Source organism: Athene cunicularia (genome assembly GCF_003259725.1).
Source record: "Athene cunicularia isolate RWA chromosome 1 unlocalized genomic scaffold, athCun1 chr1_part1, whole genome shotgun sequence".
Classification (NCBI taxonomy): Eukaryota; Metazoa; Chordata; class Aves; order Strigiformes; family Strigidae; genus Athene; species Athene cunicularia.
The window spans coordinates 82,504,170-82,522,295 of NW_020799091.1; the positions used below are offsets into that span (position 1 = coordinate 82,504,170).

An 18,126-nucleotide genomic window follows, 5' to 3' on the forward strand; every position below is an offset into this window, starting at 1 on the left:
GGGGGGGGGGGGGGGTGATTGCTAAATCAAATCTGCAACAGAATAAGTAACCAAGATGGACTGAGAAATTTCTTTCAGTGTTTTTCCAGGTTTTATATCTTATAGGACCTTTTTTGGAGACACTGACCTGGATATTCTCTAAAGTTTGAAAGAATGAGCCTTCAGCCAAATGTACATGAATGCCATGGTTGAAAAAGTTACTGAAATTTATGTGTAACTTCATTAGCGACACAATTTTGCTGCTCAGAATGTAGTGTATTCCTTATGCTGTAGCCACCAGGCATGTGTGGACAGATGAGCATCCTATCTGATGCTTCAGTGAAACTTACTGAAGTTATCTAAAAATACTGGTTGTTCATTAATTAATAGCTTGAGCACATTAAGACAGAACAGTAGTGTATTTTTAAACATTCTTCTTATCACCCTACCATGCTACCTGTTCTGTTGCTCTTTATTTCATGTATCATAAAAGGTGTGTAACCTTGTATGTTTCTAGATCATTTTTAGGTAGTGGCTGTGCTGTTATCCATGTAAATGATACCTTCTTTTTTCATTGTTACTGCCTTGCATTCCTCCAACTTCTCTTCCTACTGAAAGGAAAAATTAAGAGTAGTTCATATTCCAGAAATGCTGCTGGTTTGGGGTTTTTTTTGTTCTTGTTCTATCAAGGTGAAGTTCCAGTCAGCGCAGAGAGCCATCAAAATCTTCACTGGCTATGTCTCTACTCATACAGACAATCTGGAATGTGAACGGAAGAATACTTATTTCTGTGATTTTTACACTTTTCACAGTCTTTTGAAGCTTATTGGTTTTGGTTTAGATAATCAAGGGTATTACAAATTTAGAATTCTATTTTCTTTTTGTAATCTTAAAATTTAAATACTGGGTTTTTTAAGGACTTCTAGTGCATATGCACATAATAAAAGCTCTCATGGGGTATGCCACTGAAGAGTTTCATTCACAAATTATTTCAGTTTGGGAAGTACTGTTAGAAATTGTTTGAAAATTCACCTACTTTTGCTTGTAACTATATTTAAATATTGCTTGTGGGTTTTGTTTTTTTTTGAAGGCATCTCGAGTGATGGTAGCATCGCGTAACTATGCAGACTTTGCAAGTGAAGCTACGTTTGAAATTAAGGTAAAGCAGCTGAACACTTATTACTGGCACTCTGTGTCAGCACTTGTCGTAGATCTTGATGTGATGGACTTGCCCTCTTCTTTTCAATTAGAAAAATACTGTTTGAATTTCCAGAGCCAAACCCCTCACTCTCTGGCCTGATTTCTAAAGGCAGCTGGAAGTACTGTGCTTGGCAGTATGTAATAATGTTACTTGTTTCTTAAGAATGTGAAGTTGTGACTTTGCAGCTGTGATACTGCAATGCAGCTGTGAGAATGGAGTTACAAAGGAGCTAAAGAACCTTTTCTGTTCTGTGGGGAAGGGTATTTTTGTTTCCTTAATGCTTTTAAAGCAAATAGCTGGTGTTTGCTGTCTACCCTTCTTTCCATCTCTCTTTTGTTTATGGAGCCTTGGGTGCTGTATCCCAGATGTGCTACTTGATTTTGGAGGGAAAAATATAGTATCCTTTTTAATGCTTGACTTGGTGCTGCTCAAAAAATGTGTGTTACAATCTGTCGGTGTTCCACAATGGCTAGGTTTTAGGAAAAAGAAACACTTCCATGTGTTTCTTCCATTCTTTTGAAAAGAAATGGCTTTTCATTCAGGAATTGATAAAAGAAACTCTTAAAGAAATGATTAAGTTTTCCTTTACAGGCACAAACAGGGAGTGACTAAAGTATTAAAATTGTTTCACAGGCAGGAGAGAAAATACGTTTATATGACCAGTCTTTTCTGAGCAGATACAAGGTTTATTTGGTCCTGTGTCAATTTCAACACTCCTAAGTCTCTGTTGAACTCTGAAGCAGAGCTGTCATAAGAGTAGTGTGCATGTATGCTATATCAAATTCATCTAGGTGTCAGTGGATTTGCTCTGGAGAGACTTTGCTTTAATGGTGTTAAATATAAACTATCTTTAATCTGTATAGCAGTATTTTGGCCATGCAGTCTGCACTGTCAGAGTAGTTTGGTTGGACTGATTTTTTTTATTTTTTTTTTTTAAATTTTTGTTTTGTATGGGTACCTAAAATCAGCCATTTGTGCAACTGTGTTGAGCCCATATTCTGGGAGAAAGATGTATTGTACACATGGTGGCAGGGTGGCTGGTGCAGCAGTGTTTTTTTTACTACTTGTTAGAAGAGGTGAAGTCCAGTCTTAGGACCAGATCTTACAAACTGTTTAACAAAGGAAACTGTCCTTCTTGTCTCTTTGCCAAGTCTCTGTAGCTTTTACCAAGTATTTGTCATGCAACACTCATGGAAGTGTGGTTTTCCTGTATTTTGTGAGGACTTTAGTTCATCTACTGCTGGTAGGAACTACAAGGCTTCATTTCATGAGTGGAAAGCTGTCTTTATTAAAAGAAAAGATTTCCAAATTCAGGGAAATAAAATAGTGCACAAACTTTAAAGTTGTTTTGACCTATGAATTTAGGTTTTGCTGGCTTTCTTTTAAAAAAGATATTAAAATCTGAATTTGAAAATGACATATCTTTAAAAAATTAAGGGGTATTCATAAATAGGATGAATTACTTTCAAGAAATGACTGCTTGTTCAACTTTGCAGAAATGTGACCTCCATCGCCTGGAAGAAGGCCCTAGTACCACAGCAGTGATGACTCGAGAGGAGGGGCTCCATTACTACAAGACAATGCAGACCATACGACGCATGGAGCTGAAGTCTGACCAGCTGTACAAGCAGAAGATAATTCGTGGCTTCTGTCACTTATATGATGGTCAGGTAAACAATTTTCTTCCAAGAGGTTTTATATTGTCTTGCTTAATGTAGGGATTTCAGTAGAGGGGAGAGTAAATCTAGAACTGAGTATTTATGTACAATGTCCAAAGTTCAGACACAAAAAAGCAACCTACAGAGGGTAGGAGCAAGGACAGGTAATCTGGGAGGAATACAGAGAAATTGTCTGAGCAGCCAGGGATCAGGTTAGGAAGGCCAAATCTCCAATAGAATTAAATCTGGCAAGGGATGTCAGGGGCAACAAGAAAAGCTCTTATAAGTATGTCAGTGATAAAAGGAAGACTAGGGAATATGTAGGCCCTTTCCAGAAGGGAACAGGAGACCTCGTTATCCAGGATATGGAGAATGCTGAGAGACTTTACAACTTTTTTGCCTCAATCTTCACTGTCAAGGACTCCAGCCACACTGTCCAAGATGCAGAAGGCAAAGGCAGGGACTGGGAGAATGAAGAACAACCCAATATAGGAGATGATCAGGTCTGAGTCCATCTAAGGAACCTGAAGGTACTCAGGTCCTGAGACGTGATGAGATGCATCCACAGGTCCTGAGGGAACTGGCAGGTGAAGTGGCTAAGCCACTGTCCATCATATTTGAGAAGTCTGGTGAAGTTCCCACTGACTAGAAAAGGGGAAACATAAAACCCATTTTTAAAAACAGAAGACCCCAGGGATCTACAGGTCAGACAGTCTTGTCTCTGTGCTTGGCAAGACCATGGAGTGGATCCTCCTGGAAACTGTGCTAGGGCACATGAAAAATAAGGAGGTGACTGATGGCAGCCAGCATGGCTTCACTAAGGGCAAATTGTGCCTGGCAAATTTGGTGGCCTTCTGCAGTGGGGTTACAGCGTTGATGGATAAGGGAAGAGCAACTGTTGTCATCTACCTGAACTTGTGCAAAGCTTTGGACTCTGTCCGGCACAACATCCTTGTCTCTAAAATGGAGAGACATGGATTTGACAGATGGACCGCTTGGTGGATAAGGAAATGGCTGGATGGCTGCACTTAAAGAGTTGTGGTCAACGGCTCAGTGTCCAAGAGCAGAGCAGTGACAAGTGGCATTCCTCAGGGGTGGGTATTGGGACTGGTGCTGTGTGACATGGACAGTGGGACTGAGTTCACCCTCAGCAAGTTTGCTGACAACACCAAGCTGTGTGGTGCGGTCGACATGCTGGAGGGAAGGAATGGCATCCAGAGGGACCGGGACAGGCTTGAGAGAAGGGACCATGCAAACTTCATGGAGTTCGACAAGGCCAAGTGCAAGGTCCTGCGCATGGGTTGAGGCAATTCCACGGACAAATACAGGCTGAGTGATGAGTGGATTGAGAGCAGCCCTGCAGAGAAGGATTTGGGGGTAGTAGTGGATGGAAAACTGACTGTGAGCCAGCAATGTGCACTTACAGCCCAGAAAGCCAACTGTATCCTGGGCTGCATCAAAAGCAGTGTGGCCAGCAGGTTGAGCGAGGGGATGCTCCCGCTCTACTCTGCTTTCCTGAGATTCCACTTGGAGTGGTGTGTCCAGCTCTTGGGGTCCTCAAGAAAATGACATGGACCTGCCTGAGCAGGTCCAGAGAAGGCCATGAAGATGATCAGGGGCCTGGAACACCTCCCTTTTGAGGACAGGCTGTGGGAGTTGGAGAAGAGAAGGCTTCAGGGAGACCTTACAGTGGCCTTCCAGTATTCAAAAGGGGCCCACAAGGAAGATGGGGAAGGACTCTTTGTCAGGGAGTGTAGTGATAGGACAAGGGGTTATGGCTTTAGACTGAAAGAGAATAGATGTAGATTAGACATGAGGAAGAAATTCTTCACTGTGAGGGTCATGAGGCACTGGAACCGGTTGCCCAGAGAAGCTGTGGCTGCCCCGTCCCTGGCAGTGTTCAAGGCCAGGTTAGACGGGGCTTTAAGTAACCTGGTCTGGTGGAAGGTGTCCCTGCCCATGGCAGGGGGTTGGAACTAGATGATCTTTAAGATCCCTTCCAACCCAAACCGTTCTATGATTCTATAAAGCTGTAGCTGGATCAATGATTTAGTTTGTTGTTTTTTTGTAAACAGTGTCTTAGCACACAAGGGAATCCCTGAGATCTTGGGACAGCAATAGGAAGAGAGAGAAGGCGAGGTGCAGCTGACGATCAGCTGAATGTGAGCAATGAGCAGCTGCAGCATATTAAATTCAACACATTTGGTGGCCCACATCCTCCTCCTCAAGCTTCATTGATGTTTTTTGTTCCAGTGTCTCATGGATCATGTGCACACTAAAAAGCAACAGCCAGGAGAAGGAACTTCATGAACTTAGCAAAACTTTGCTGTCTCTCCATTCCCCCCTGCCATTTTTTAATTGCTGTTGTTTTGATGCTTCATTTGGGAAGTATTCATAGAAAATTCCACAGATTTTTTGCAGCTTCTAGTTCCCCTCCTGTCTGCTTTTGTTAGTCACACCCAAGGCTATTGTAGCTCCAGGCCTGCAGCCCCTTGGATTTAAGGCAGTCTCCTGTATCTGTGCTTTTCTTGTTTTCTGCTGATATTTGATGTATGGGGTTCCTAGCTATCCCTTGCCATGCTGTCGACTGTGCAAGTTGTTTGCTTTGCTTCATTGCTAAGCTTACTTTTTCCTTTGTAACAGGAGGCTTGTTGTGTAGGGATTGAAGCTGCCATAAAGCCTACAGACCATGTGATAACGGCTTACAGAGCTCATGGCTTTACCTATGCACGAGGAGTGCCTGTTCGAGAAATTCTCGCTGAACTTACAGGTTTGTGCTAAGTAAAATGAGGATTTGCATGCTGCTGTACTTGTGTCAGAATTCTATATTCAAATTCAAAATTATGTTGGTGCACAAAGTATGCTGGGCTTCAGAAGCAGTTTAGTGACAGTAGAATAAACCAAGTTTATAATTTTACGATGCAACCACTTTTTATTATAAAATGTTAAGTCATAAGGAGTATTTAAGTGCTGGTACTTCTAAAGCACAAATTTGGAAAACTTTTTTCAATACCATGTGTTGTATTTGTTGTGGTGCAGCAGTTTGTTTAAATGGAACTTGATGGTCGTGGGCATTTGTTCTCAATAGCACAGGACATTACCCTCCCCAGGAGACAGACTTGGATTTTCAGAATTATGCTGCTGACATCTTAGGAAGACTGGTAGACACTGCCTGTAGTGATAAACTGCATGATCTTGGAAAATTTATCATAACAAGAATATTAAATGGTAATCTAGATGGATCTAAGATTTTGCAGAAAGGGAGAGGTGGTTATCTGCAATTGAGTCATAGGTAGAGCAGGGAAGAGAAGAGAAGGTCAGCCTGCTGAACTCTTAGAGATCTGTGAGCGGATGCCAGAAGTGAAAAATGAACAAGGAGTTTTGAAGGCCTTTATGAATCATTGATGTAATAAAGACTTGATCTGAGAATTTGCATACTTGCAACATTAATATAGGAAAGCATGTTTTGGAGGTAGAGAATAAAATTATGGTTTCGTATATTAAGAGTGTATGTGCATGTTAAGAATGTATATTAATAACGTGCACAAAAGCCCAGAATCTAGTGGATGATTGACTTGCCAAGTGTCACTGGATACTGATATGAGAGAAAGTAAATGAGAAGATTGTCATGACTGAAGTCTACTATTGGCCCCAAAATTACAAATAGCAGTAATGATGTGGGGGATTTTTTCTTTACTTCTTTTCATGACACACATCTTCTATAGCATTGTGCTTGTTTTTAGTGGAGTACTTTTAATTGGGAAAGAGCAGCTGCAGTACAGAGACTGTTGTTGCAAGAAATGATGCTTGGGGCAAGTTTCTAGAGAGGAGTGCTGCTAGAGCTGCAAACAAAGATCTTGACTGAAAATGCCAAACTGAAAGACAGCCTGAGTTACAATGACCAGGAAATGATGGAATTAAAAAGTCTTCAAAGGATCAAGAAGCAGTCACCCAAAATAAGACTAGTGTATAAGATTCTACAGGAAACAAACTGTAGAAAAGGACTTTTCAGAAGAATTGATGATTCCCTGAGAAATGGTTTTGTGTTCTGAGAAAAGTAGAAAGTATAGCAAAAAGTGACATTGTTCAATTGGAAGTTCTTAAATACTTTAGAAAAATACAAGAAAGGATTGTACAAAAAGTGGAGGGAGATTACTGAAGTTAAATTTACACTTCAGAAACAGTTTTCTGATTCAAAATTAGAATCTTTTGGCCTTAGCTGACAGAATCCATAAAATCTTACAGGAAACCAATTCATAAGCATATGAAAGGCATGAGAAAGATCAATAATAAAAATGATCCACTCTTAAGTAAGAAAGAGGAGTACAAATTCCAGAAGGATCCAGCATTCAACTTCTAAAATAAACATGAAGGCTAAGGCAAAAAAGCCAACCAAGTAATATGTGCTTGATAGCCACAAAGGCTTTTATTTTATTTCTAGTAACAAGGCAGATTAGTATAAGAAGTGGACTGGGCTGATGAGAAATTCTGTGTTCTTAGATTAGCTTATTTAAACAGGGTTTTTTGTAATGCTTCATGGACCACAATTTACCTTCTAAGTGCAGCTTAAATAAAGCTGGGCTAGGTGACTTTCTGATGTTTATCCTGGGGAGCTGTTGGTTGGTTGTTGGGTTTTGTTTGGTTTTTAATGTGCTATCTGTAATTTTTACTTCTGGTTATTGTCACAGGGAAGATAGTGTAGATTATTGCAGCTAACTTGGGACAGTGTTCATAACTTTATTGCAGAAGCCAAAAGTAGTAAGGACTGTATATACTTACAGATTACATATGTGAGAAATACAGACCATGTTGGCTATTAAAACTCATACATATATGAGAAATACAGACCATGTTGGCTATTAAAACTCAAACATACGTATCAGAAAGTACTTTTGTATAATAGGACACTGTCTTCTTGGTTGGTTTTAAAAATTTTTTTCTTAATCTCATTCTGTATTTCTGGAATTAAGTTTTCATTATTGTTGTCGTCTTTTTCCCCCCTTTTTCTTACTTGTTTTGTGATGCATTTAACTGTAAACTCTTTGGGGAGAGGCCACTGTGGCTTAACTCCACATGGTCTTAGTGTTACTACCTTTAGAGGAATTGATATTCCCATTTGCATAGTATTTTTTTTCCTCCGAAAAAATAAATTGCTCATTATTCATGTTTCAGGTCGAAAAGGAGGATGTGTGAAGGGAAAAGGAGGATCAATGCATATGTATACCAAAAACTTCTATGGTGGCAATGGTATTGTTGGTGCTCAGGTATATATGTGACTTCTACTTCAAAGCACAAGTTGAATTTGGCTCATGTCCTGTGCCAGTGTTTCCTCTCAGTTTTTGTGGTGTGAGCTTGTATGCAGATACCATTGCTCTGTGGATATTACATCTGTTACGTCTTTATTCTGGTTTGCTCACCGTTTTGTAAACTGTAGCGAAAATGAATCAAATTGAGCAGATAGTTAATGTTTGTATTTTGGCTGTAAACCAGATGGGAACAAATGGAAGTGGGTTGTTAACAACTTGATTGTTGAGCGCATCTCTAACAGTGTAAATGTCTCTCTACAGTTCACAAGCTGCCTGTCTCCAACTCGTCTGAACATTGTTCTAAAATTTTGGTTTGTCCTGTACTCTGTGATAGGTGCCTCTTGGAGCTGGGATTGCACTGGCCTGTAAATACTTTGGTAAAAATGAAATCTGCCTGACGTTGTATGGGGATGGTGCAGCCAATCAGGTAAACGAGCTTTGTGTAGTGCAGCTGTGTGAGGAGGAGTGTGACTGTGGGTGATCAGTTTTTGTAAACTGTGAGCTCTGCCTTTCCACCGAGCAGTGGGAGAGCATCTTCTGCCCTGTCAGTATAGTACCTGCAACCTGGGCAATGTCTGACTTGGAATTTAGGCTGAGATTTGTGTGATGGGCTTCCTGCTGCCAGGATGCTTTATTAAAGCAGTCTGCTGATGCTGAAAAAGCAATCCCAGAGAGAGAAGACAATGTACACCCTCTGTCTACTGCCCACGGCAATTTTTCTTAGGGTTTTTGTTGTGAAGTGCTGTTCACAGAGACAAGCTTCATGTAGGTGGCCGGGCATCTTGCGAATTTTGGATGCTAGCACCTCTTTCTTGTGTTGTCTAAGGCATTTAAGTAGGAGTGTGTTTCAGAACGATATAGTTCTCAGAGGGGTGATTCAGATGAACAGTTAAAGAGCATCTAGCAATTAAATTCTTATGTATCAGGAATGTAGCATGTGCTTGGAATTCTTTTTTGTATCATTCACCTGTGTAAATGTCTGTCCTTCCCTAACCCCCATTCTGAACTCTATCACAGTCGCTGGAGTGGACGAAGAGCTGCTCAGCTCCTTCCCTTCTGGAATGCTGAGATATTCAGGGAGTGAGTGGGGCTAATGGTTAATTATGTAAACACTGCACAACTCACCGGAGGAGGGGTTTCCAGTTACCCTCTTTCCAGTTACACATGGCTCAACTACCTGTGATGTCTTGAAGTCTCTGCTGTAAGGAGAGCTCTGAATGATAGCAGTGGAGATAATAGTGCTGCTGAATTGGAAAAGTATATAACTTGCATTGCTGAGGACAGAGTATTTCACAGAGCCACTTAGTGTTGACATTCTGGCCAGTCTCTTCATATTATCAGCAGAGACACTAAGCCAGATAAGAAATTGGTGGTTTAGAGTGTACTGCTGATAAAATTTCTTGGTTTTAAAACACAGGTGGAGATCTCAGTTCTTGGTTTTCCCTGTCTTTGACTTAGAGTAACAAGGCTGATGCAGTCACTGTGGTTGAACTGTTATTTTACTTTGCTTGTAGCAGCATCCTGCCAGATTAATCAATTGTGAAGTTTTTTGACTGTTGCTGAAATACTTCAGTTAAAGTTGAAGATTTTGTGCTACCCTAACACAGATACTGATAGAGATTTTAAAATGAAGTTCTAGAAACTATTAGTTGAGGTGAAAGTTACATTATATAGCGTAGCCTCTTATTCCTGCCACGCTGCAAGAAGTGGTTGGTTTCAGATCACTTTTGGTATTAACATTTCTCCTAGCTAGACATCTGCAACTGAATGACTTTAAGCAGAGCCTAATGCTTGAAGGCTCAGCTCCCTGTCTGGATGTAACTTGCTGTTTTCTTTCAGGGCCAGATATTTGAAACGTACAATATGGCTGCCTTATGGAAGTTGCCTTGTATTTTTATCTGCGAGAACAATCGCTATGGAATGGGAACTTCAGTTGAAAGAGCTGCAGCCAGTACTGACTATTACAGAAGAGGAGACTTCATCCCAGGGTTCAGGGTGAGGACAGGCACAGCTGCTTTTGTGTGGGGTAGAAGTGGGGGGATGTGCATTGTGTGCACCTGCACAATACTTTCATATTTGTAAATAATATATATTTTTTTAAAATATAGAAAAATTTAAAACAATTCCTGTTGCACTTGTGGAAGTAATGAAATTGGAAGTTTGGAGTTAGGCATTTTTTGGCTTCACCTTGTAGTTTCTGTTGACCAGGTGGACGGCATGGATATTCTCTGCGTTCGAGAAGCAGCAAAGTTTGCAGCTGACTACTGTAGATCTGGAAAAGTAAGTCTGTTATTGTCTTTCTTTTTCCGTAGGTGAAATTCTTAGCCTGATTATTGCTGCATAAAAAGTTGCTCATCTAGCCCATTTTCTCCAGTCACTGTTGAAACTTTATTTGACCTTAATTTCCTTTTTTCTCCATAGTATTGAACCAGTAAGAAATTGAGTGATTCTTAAATTTTGTCAGAATTTATTGATGTGCAATTGGTACCAACCAAGCATTTAAAAAAAAAAATATATATAGATATATATCCTAATGCTCTCATCTTTTTCCCCTTTTCTACCCCAGTTAAATTATGTTATGAAAGGTGTTCTGACTGTCAGGCAGTTGTTTTCTTTGTGGAAAGATTAATTAGGGGAAGCATCAAGAAAAGTGGCAATGATTCTGTATTTACAACAAATAGAAAGTGAAGTAAAAGTTTTTTGAGTCAGCATTAGTGTCTGTCAGCCAAGGATGCTACACTGGTTTTAAAGATTTTTAAATATTTGGTGAAATAATGTTTGTGCTGGGATGTTACAACAGAAAAAAAAAAGTTCACGCAGAAAAGTTCTGTGAGATGCAATCTTGCAGTGAAACAACAGGCAGTTTGAAGCAGTCGTCATGAGTTATGGTGGAAAGATATTGGAAGGAAACAAATTGTTTAATGCTGCTCAGTAAGAACATAAGTGCTTACAAATCAACACAGGCTTTCATTTAAAAAGAGTTGTTTCATTTTACTAGTTGTGATGTTATGTAAATTACAAGGAGAAAAAAGCATTGAAATAAAATCATTCAGCACTGGTGCAATTCCCCTGTAGCAAGTATTTGCTGCTACTATCAACAAATTGGTCATTCAAGGTGGTAACACTCTGTGTATTGTTTTTCTTTCTAAGGGTCCTATTGTGATGGAGTTACAGACATACCGTTATCATGGCCATAGTATGAGCGACCCTGGAATAAGGTACTGTGACATTCTTTCTTGGCATTCACTGAAAACCGGGAAGTGTTGGTGGTCAAAACCCTGAAACTCTAGGATTCAGAGTTCAAATCCATTGTGAAGTGCATGTAAAGGTTTTGATTAAATTGTTGGGAGCAGGCTGATCATTCCTTGCTCAGTTGATAATCCATGGCCATGTAACAAATTTGTCTTACTTGCTGTATTAAGAGATTTAGTTTTAGAACAAGCAGAGTCAGTTAAACTTCTGTACTTTCTATTAATGAATTCTGCTTTCAGTGTGACTTCATGGTGTGTTCTAATTAAGCTTTGACTGAAAAGCAGCATGCTTTCTCAAGGCTTTTAGAGTACCTAAAATCCTGTAAAATAAAATTATAGGAATAATTTGGAGTCAAGGGGAACAGTTCTTAAAAACACAAACGTACAGGTGCCAGGAACACTCAGGCATTGTAACAACTGACAAATCTGAGTTGACCTCTGTGAAGTAGAGGTGTGTCCCAAGGCTTCGTTGGGAACTTGTAGGGAGTTGGAAAAACGCAGCAACTCATGTGCCCCCCCCCGCCCCTTAGCAGCGATGGGACAGAGTAACTTGTACTAACTGTCAGGCTGGGAGTGCTCCCCTTTCCCTGACTACTTTATACTCAAGTCTGGAGCTACTTCAGCTCAGTTGCTGCTTAAAGACCTAAGAAATGGTTTAGGTGTGGCTGTGGCACCCTTTGAGTGATAAAAGTTGCTTGTATTTTCCATTGCATTCCTGACAACTCGAGCTGTGTCCAGAACCTGACCTCTGTTCAAGGCTACCACTGAAGAAGTTGATGTCTTTGCTTGTCTTGCTCCCAGCTATCGTACCAGAGAAGAAATTCAAGAAGTGAGGAGCAAAAGTGATCCCATTACTTTGCTGAAGGACAGAATGGTCAACAATAACCTTGCTAGCATTGAAGAATTAAAGGTATGGCTTTTAGTTGCTATTTAAGCAAGCCCTTGAGCATTCACGCACTAATGATCTCTGAAAAGCACATTGCAGAACAGCCTGCGTCACTTGCTCTTTGAAGGTCTTTAAAGTTTGTTTTAATGTCACTTAACTCGGTGCTGTGAGGTTGTGTGTGGGTGTTAGTGTTTCAAATACAGCTCTTGTCATATACTAACATGTAGAAATTAAAATTACCCAGGCTTTCTCGACTGACCCCCTTGTTGCATTTAAGGTAAAGAATTAATTTTGTAAGAGATGAATCCCCTTGCGTTCTAGATGGTTCTCAGAGATTAGAGGGGTAGGGGTGGCTGGACATACCTCAACCAGTATGCCAGTTGGGGCTGGAACTACAGGCCTGACACCAGATGCACAAGCAGCCCATATGCTGTAGGTCTGGTTGCATTCAAGAGAAGCGCTCAGGTTCACAAATAGTACAGTTTATTATTATGCAACATCTACAGATTCTTTGAGATTGCCTACAATAAATGCACAAACTTCAGGCTGGCTATTAGCACTACACACAAAAAAATGATTGCAATTGCACACAATTCCTGGGGAATCACTCAGCATAGCTAAGGGCCCAAATCCTACCAAAAGGCATCCCTTCTGGGGGTGGGGTGAGGAGCACAAACCTGTTGATCTGTCCCTTGGATTTTCTATCAGATTATCGTCCCTCCAAATTAAGATGCAAACTCGGGGTAGTATTTATCTTAAGTATGCACATACAAGTGGGTGGGACTCTGGTCAAGCCATTGTTTCTTGAGTAACACCACAGCACATTCCTTGGTGCAAGGTGTGTGCTGGTTTTGTGGAAAAAGAGGAATAATGAGAGATAAGGTCTGCAGAGTACTGCAAAACAGTCCTTGAGAGAAGGGGAAGAGCAGGATATAAATCTGCATAGTCATGTCAAATGTTCTGTGAGAAAAGTGGAAGAATGGGACCATGTGGCCTCCACCTCATTTTGCATTGTTCCTTGGTGTCATGGCAATACAAATCACTGGATCGCCATCCTGTCCCATGTTTGTACTGGGCACCATGTGTTAAGGAAATGTGTGTTTTGAAGTTTTTCGCTGTTTTGCTTTTCCCACACTTCCAACACCCCCTCTTAGGTAGGTTTCTGAGAGGGAAACTATCAGTAGTGAAAAATCCTAGTGAAGGAGAACCCTCTAAGCAAATGTAAATACTTTTGTCAACTCCTCTGTTTAAAAAAAAATATATATAGACACACTCAGTTTTCCCAGAATTAGAATTGAAAATGTAGAGGCTCAGTGGTGTCACATTCCTTGAGCTATAAGTTACTGGTGCTATCCAAAAGGTAGAAATGCTGCAGTTTAGGAGGGAGGGAGTTTTCACAGGTTTTTAATTTATGTTCTAGGTAGTGTTAACACTCACTAATTCTGACCAATACTTAATGATTGTGTTTATTTCAATTCAAAATTATGATGTGTTTTCTGAGCTGTCTGCTAATAAGCATCAATTTTTGGTTTAGGAAATTGATGTGGCAGTAAGGAAGGAAATTGAGGAAGCTGCTCAGTTTGCTACCACTGACCCGGAGCCACCACTGGAAGAACTAGGTAACCACATCTACTTCAACGAGCCGCCCTTTGAAGTGCGTGGCCCAAACCAGTGGATAAGGTACAAGTCTGTCAGCTAAAGGCCTTTTTGTTGGTGTAACTTATTCAGAAGAATAAGTGAATGCAGTTACAGGAACTACATTGACTCAGAAACAACCCTTGTTTATTTAAAAGCTCTTTCAAAAGAGGAAATGGGTAGGAATCCATGTCAGTATGGATTTTCTTAAACACACTGAATGTTGTTTCAGAAAGAGCTAAATTAAGAGAAAGCTGCAGTTTATTTAAATTGCTATCTCTTTGCTTTACTGAGTTATTTGGATTGCTGTATATACAGTTTAAAGAAAATAAAAAACTTTAACAACATTTCTCTAGTGGTCAGTTTGCTTTGTTTCTTGATGAACCACTTTCCCCAAAAGCCCACCAAAACTGCCATTTAGATGCTGTCTTTTTTGCTGCAGAAAACTTACTAAATGAAAACATCACATCAGGCCTTTCTGAGCAGCTTTAATATGAAAAGCTCTGTACAATCATCTCTGAAGCGCTGACATATGCTCTGGCATAGCCCTCCCTGCTCAATCCATCAGCCAGCAGAACTGTAACATGGTTTAAGTTCACAGTTTTCTTAGCGCTAAAGCCAGTTCAGGGGTGTGGTACCTGTTTTGCAGAAAAGGTTTTTTTTTCTCAGCTAATGATTTATATTCTCTGGGTAGGCATTTGACTTCTGCAGTACTTGATCATAAAGAAAGTGCATTGATATGGACTTAAAAGCTGTTACTATTCACTGTGTGCAAAAACTGCAAGGCCACTGTACATACACACATATATATATATATATACACACATCTAATAATTTAAGTGTTAGGAATGTATTTTTCACTTGCTTATTCCCATTTCACGTTCTTCTGAAGCATTAACCTTCTGTACTGAGGTCTTGCCAGATGTTTGTCGGTGGTTTAAGATTGCATTCCAAATTCTGCAGAGAAGGCCACCCCTGGAGGAAGAAGAATGGACAACAGTTAGGGAGAATGCCATCATCTCCATTACTTTAAAGGGAGCAAGAAGTATAATGTAGAAATTCCAAGGATATACCAGTTACAACCGTACAGAGAAAACACTACTCTTTCTTTAAGGTAGTGTTCAACTTCTCCCAGGCAAGACAGGGGTTAACAGAATGATGATGAAATGACTTGAATCAAAGGGTAAGAAAAAAGTTCTTTATGCCTGTTTTCCATCTGATTACATTGTCCTGAAGGGGAGCAGAAATAGCTCCCAACCTTGATAAATGCCAGAATGTAGCTGGCTTGAAGCACCCTATGTGTAGTTGTTACACTGCACCAGTTAAGATGTGAAAGTTTAACAGAAAATCAGAGATAAAATACACAGCAGTTGGCCCTGAACTGGCACTGACCTGTTTGAATAAATAAAAAAAGGTTTTTTTACAAACCATTTTAAGCTTTTAACAATGAACTAAGAAGTGCCTTCTTACCGCAGTTGAAGATACCGCAGATCATCTTTAGTGATATCATTAAGGACAGCACTTAATGTATAATCTTCTTCAGCAAACTAAAAGGCAAATTTATTCCTAAATTAATACTCCTTCTTTGAAACCAAACTTCTAATTATGAATACACTCCTTTTTTAAAAGGTGTTTTTTGGGGGTTGGTTATTTTTACCCTCTTAATGGCATCCAGGTCTGCTCCTTGTTGTTTTAGCCAGTTCCTGAGCTCAGGGTCTGCATTCTCTCTAAAAGTTGCTGCAGACCATTGTGAGTCTTTAACAGAGAACAAATGCATAGGTTAATACACCTCAAAACTAGGGCAAAAGTGGTTGTTTTCAGACTACTGAGGCTTAAAGTAGATAGTCTTTTATCCTCTGTCAAAGCATGCAGTATCTCCTCATACCTTCAGGCTTAAGTTTTAATCGAAGCAAGTGTAATTCCTGAGTTTTCTGCTCCAAAGACTGTCGTAAGAGGGTCTGATACTCTTTCTCCTTCTGAACAAGGTTTTCCAAAAGCCTGTTAGCATGAGAGATCAAACACAACCATACTGAGAATAAGTCTTAATTGAAAAAATACTTTTCATTTTTAATGATCACAAAGGACAGAGATCTGTGAGAGATACTGTCATAAGTAACATATTTCATGGCTCACAGATTTCGTTTGGGTTGTCAGACTCAGCTTAGCTGTGGCACTTTGAGGCTTTCATCTTTGCAAAATTTAGTAAATAGGTTGTAAATTTTGTTCCTATTGTTTTTGCAGCCTCCCTGGGCAGAGTTGCTGCCTTTATAGCATAATTTACTGCTGAAGAGTATAACACCAACGTTTTACCAGGGACTTTCTGATCACAGATTAACATCACCTCCAAAAAGAAGAATGGGACCTTCAGCTGTTAACATGCTGTCAGCAGCCTACAGCTGTAGCCCATGAGAAGCAAGAGGCCTGTCCCAGGGCCTGTGGGGCAGCTCTGGCCTCTCCTAGCAGGAGGTGCCAGCCAAGGAAGCAGGAAGGAAGCTGGCACAATCACACAAGCCAAATTACTTAACAGTAGATATCCAACATGACATTCTGCAATTAAAAAACTAATTACACAGAAACAAAAGTTGTACTGAAGGCTGGTGAGTTGTCATACCGGTGCTGCTAGCACATTCTGTATCCATTTGTTTTCCTGGAAGATCTGCTTTATCACGAGGCAGCGTAGGAGGTGAACAGTATTTATTATGTACATACACGTCACTGCAGAAAGCAACGTCTGAGAGCTTTTCAAAGACTGCCTGAAAATAAATCCACAGTCTGTCTAGGCAGGTTACCTTAAAGTCTCTTGCTTAAGTCTGCTCAACTCCAGGCTAAGCTGATGCTGCACCTCATGTGACACCATGGAACTAAGAGTGCTGACTCCTGATGTCATGGCTTGATCCTCAGCCCCGTTTTGTTCAGTGGGCTGGAAACTGTCCTCCACTTCATCACCGTCCTTGTCCCCACCTTCTGTTTCTGATGCTGGCTCAAAGTGAGCTCGAAGCTCTGGTTAAAGGAAATAGTGTAAGAGTAAGATTTTTTTTTTTGGACAAGTCTGTCTTCAGAGAGTGCAGTCTGTTCTTTACTGCTGCAGGTAGGGGAGCTTCAACCGAGCATGGGCACTGTTTGTACAGTGGGGTTTATTGCAATACTGAGCAGGAGAGTAGCAAAGCCTTACATAAGCTGGACCAGAGATCCTCTGGCATTAGCTTAAAAGTAAGTATGAGTGGCACTGTAATAGCTCTGCTGTGGCGTACCAGTAGCGGTAGGTAGCTGTAGATGACAGCTAGAGAAGGGACAAATGTATTTGTGATTAAATGAACAAGAAGAGGATAGGTAATGAATGCATTAATGAGAATCTCTTGAAAGCTTTCTTTTAAAACAAGAAAACAACAAAACCCCCCAGTTATTTTCCCCTAATGCCTTTGACCTAAGATTTTACAGCACACGTCCTCTCTTCTGGGTAGCATTTCTAACCCCAGTTCTCTCAGAACTTCCTGGAGGTGGCCACCCTTTCCACCACAGAACAGCCAACATTTTTCTCCTACAAATGAAGCCCTAAGAAATGTGGCCAGTTTGGCTTGAAAGCCAAAGCAAAGTTGGACTGAAATGGCTCACCATCACTAAGTACTCTCAGAACATTTTCATACTGGAAGGGGGCTCAGCACTACAAAACTACTTGCAGATTTCCAACTTGGACTTATTTCTAGACAGTTCTTACTCATTTATCCTCCTCCTTTTCGATGGTGGGGAATTTTCCTACTCTCCGTCTGTAGGCCAAAATCATACTCCTCCTCATATTAATGCACTCCCTTCTCTGCATCTGTTCAGCAGCTCAGTCACCATTTTGCAGAACAGACAACCAGACCCGTGCAGTGTTACCCACCTTGGATGCCATTGAAATGGTGTACAGAGTAATCTTACTAGAAAAGCTCCAGCTTGGACTGAATTTAGTTTGCCATTTTTGGTCCAGATTGGACCACACTGGTGGTGCAGAACCATGGGCTAACTCCTCATTATGTGCTTTTGTACTGCTTTAATCCTCCAGATCGACACTTCTTTTTGTACAACATTTTGATCCTGTGCCCTTGATGTAGTGGCACATGCGATGCAGTTAATGGCATGCTAACTGATTAAACATCTAAGATGGTCCAATTACTATAACTCTTTGATATGCAAACAGCCAGGTTCTTCGTCTCCCCCCCCAAGATAATGA

General features: G+C 40.5%; 2 protein-coding genes across 2 annotated transcripts in view; one reads left to right on the forward strand and one right to left on the reverse strand.

Annotated features, from left to right (window-relative positions):
* Window positions 1–1,063: 1,063 nt before the first annotated feature.
* Window positions 1,064–14,266, forward strand: PDHA1 (pyruvate dehydrogenase E1 alpha 1 subunit; the record flags this gene model as incomplete). Its single annotated transcript, XM_026846256.1, has 10 exons — window positions 1,064–1,138; window positions 2,677–2,850; window positions 5,482–5,608; window positions 8,011–8,102; window positions 8,479–8,571; window positions 9,984–10,139; window positions 10,353–10,424; window positions 11,295–11,362; window positions 12,197–12,305; window positions 13,816–14,266. Coding segments are annotated over 10 exons (1,131 nt in total), but the record flags the coding sequence as incomplete, so codon positions are not given.
* A 424-nt stretch (window positions 14,267–14,690) lies between these two features.
* The window catches only part of MAP3K15 (mitogen-activated protein kinase kinase kinase 15), a 79,286-nt gene continuing 75,850 nt past the window's right edge, over window positions 14,691–18,126 (reverse strand). Inside the window, exons 25-29 of the mRNA XM_026849488.1 lie at window positions 16,706–16,916; window positions 15,802–15,914; window positions 15,574–15,671; window positions 15,387–15,463; window positions 14,691–14,891 (exon numbers count right to left, since the gene is read on the reverse strand). Coding sequence (XP_026705289.1) covers window positions 14,774–14,891; window positions 15,387–15,463; window positions 15,574–15,671; window positions 15,802–15,914; window positions 16,706–16,916 — 617 coding nt within the window. The 3' untranslated portion in view covers window positions 14,691–14,773. The remainder of the gene's footprint in view (window positions 14,892–15,386; window positions 15,464–15,573; window positions 15,672–15,801; window positions 15,915–16,705; window positions 16,917–18,126) is intronic.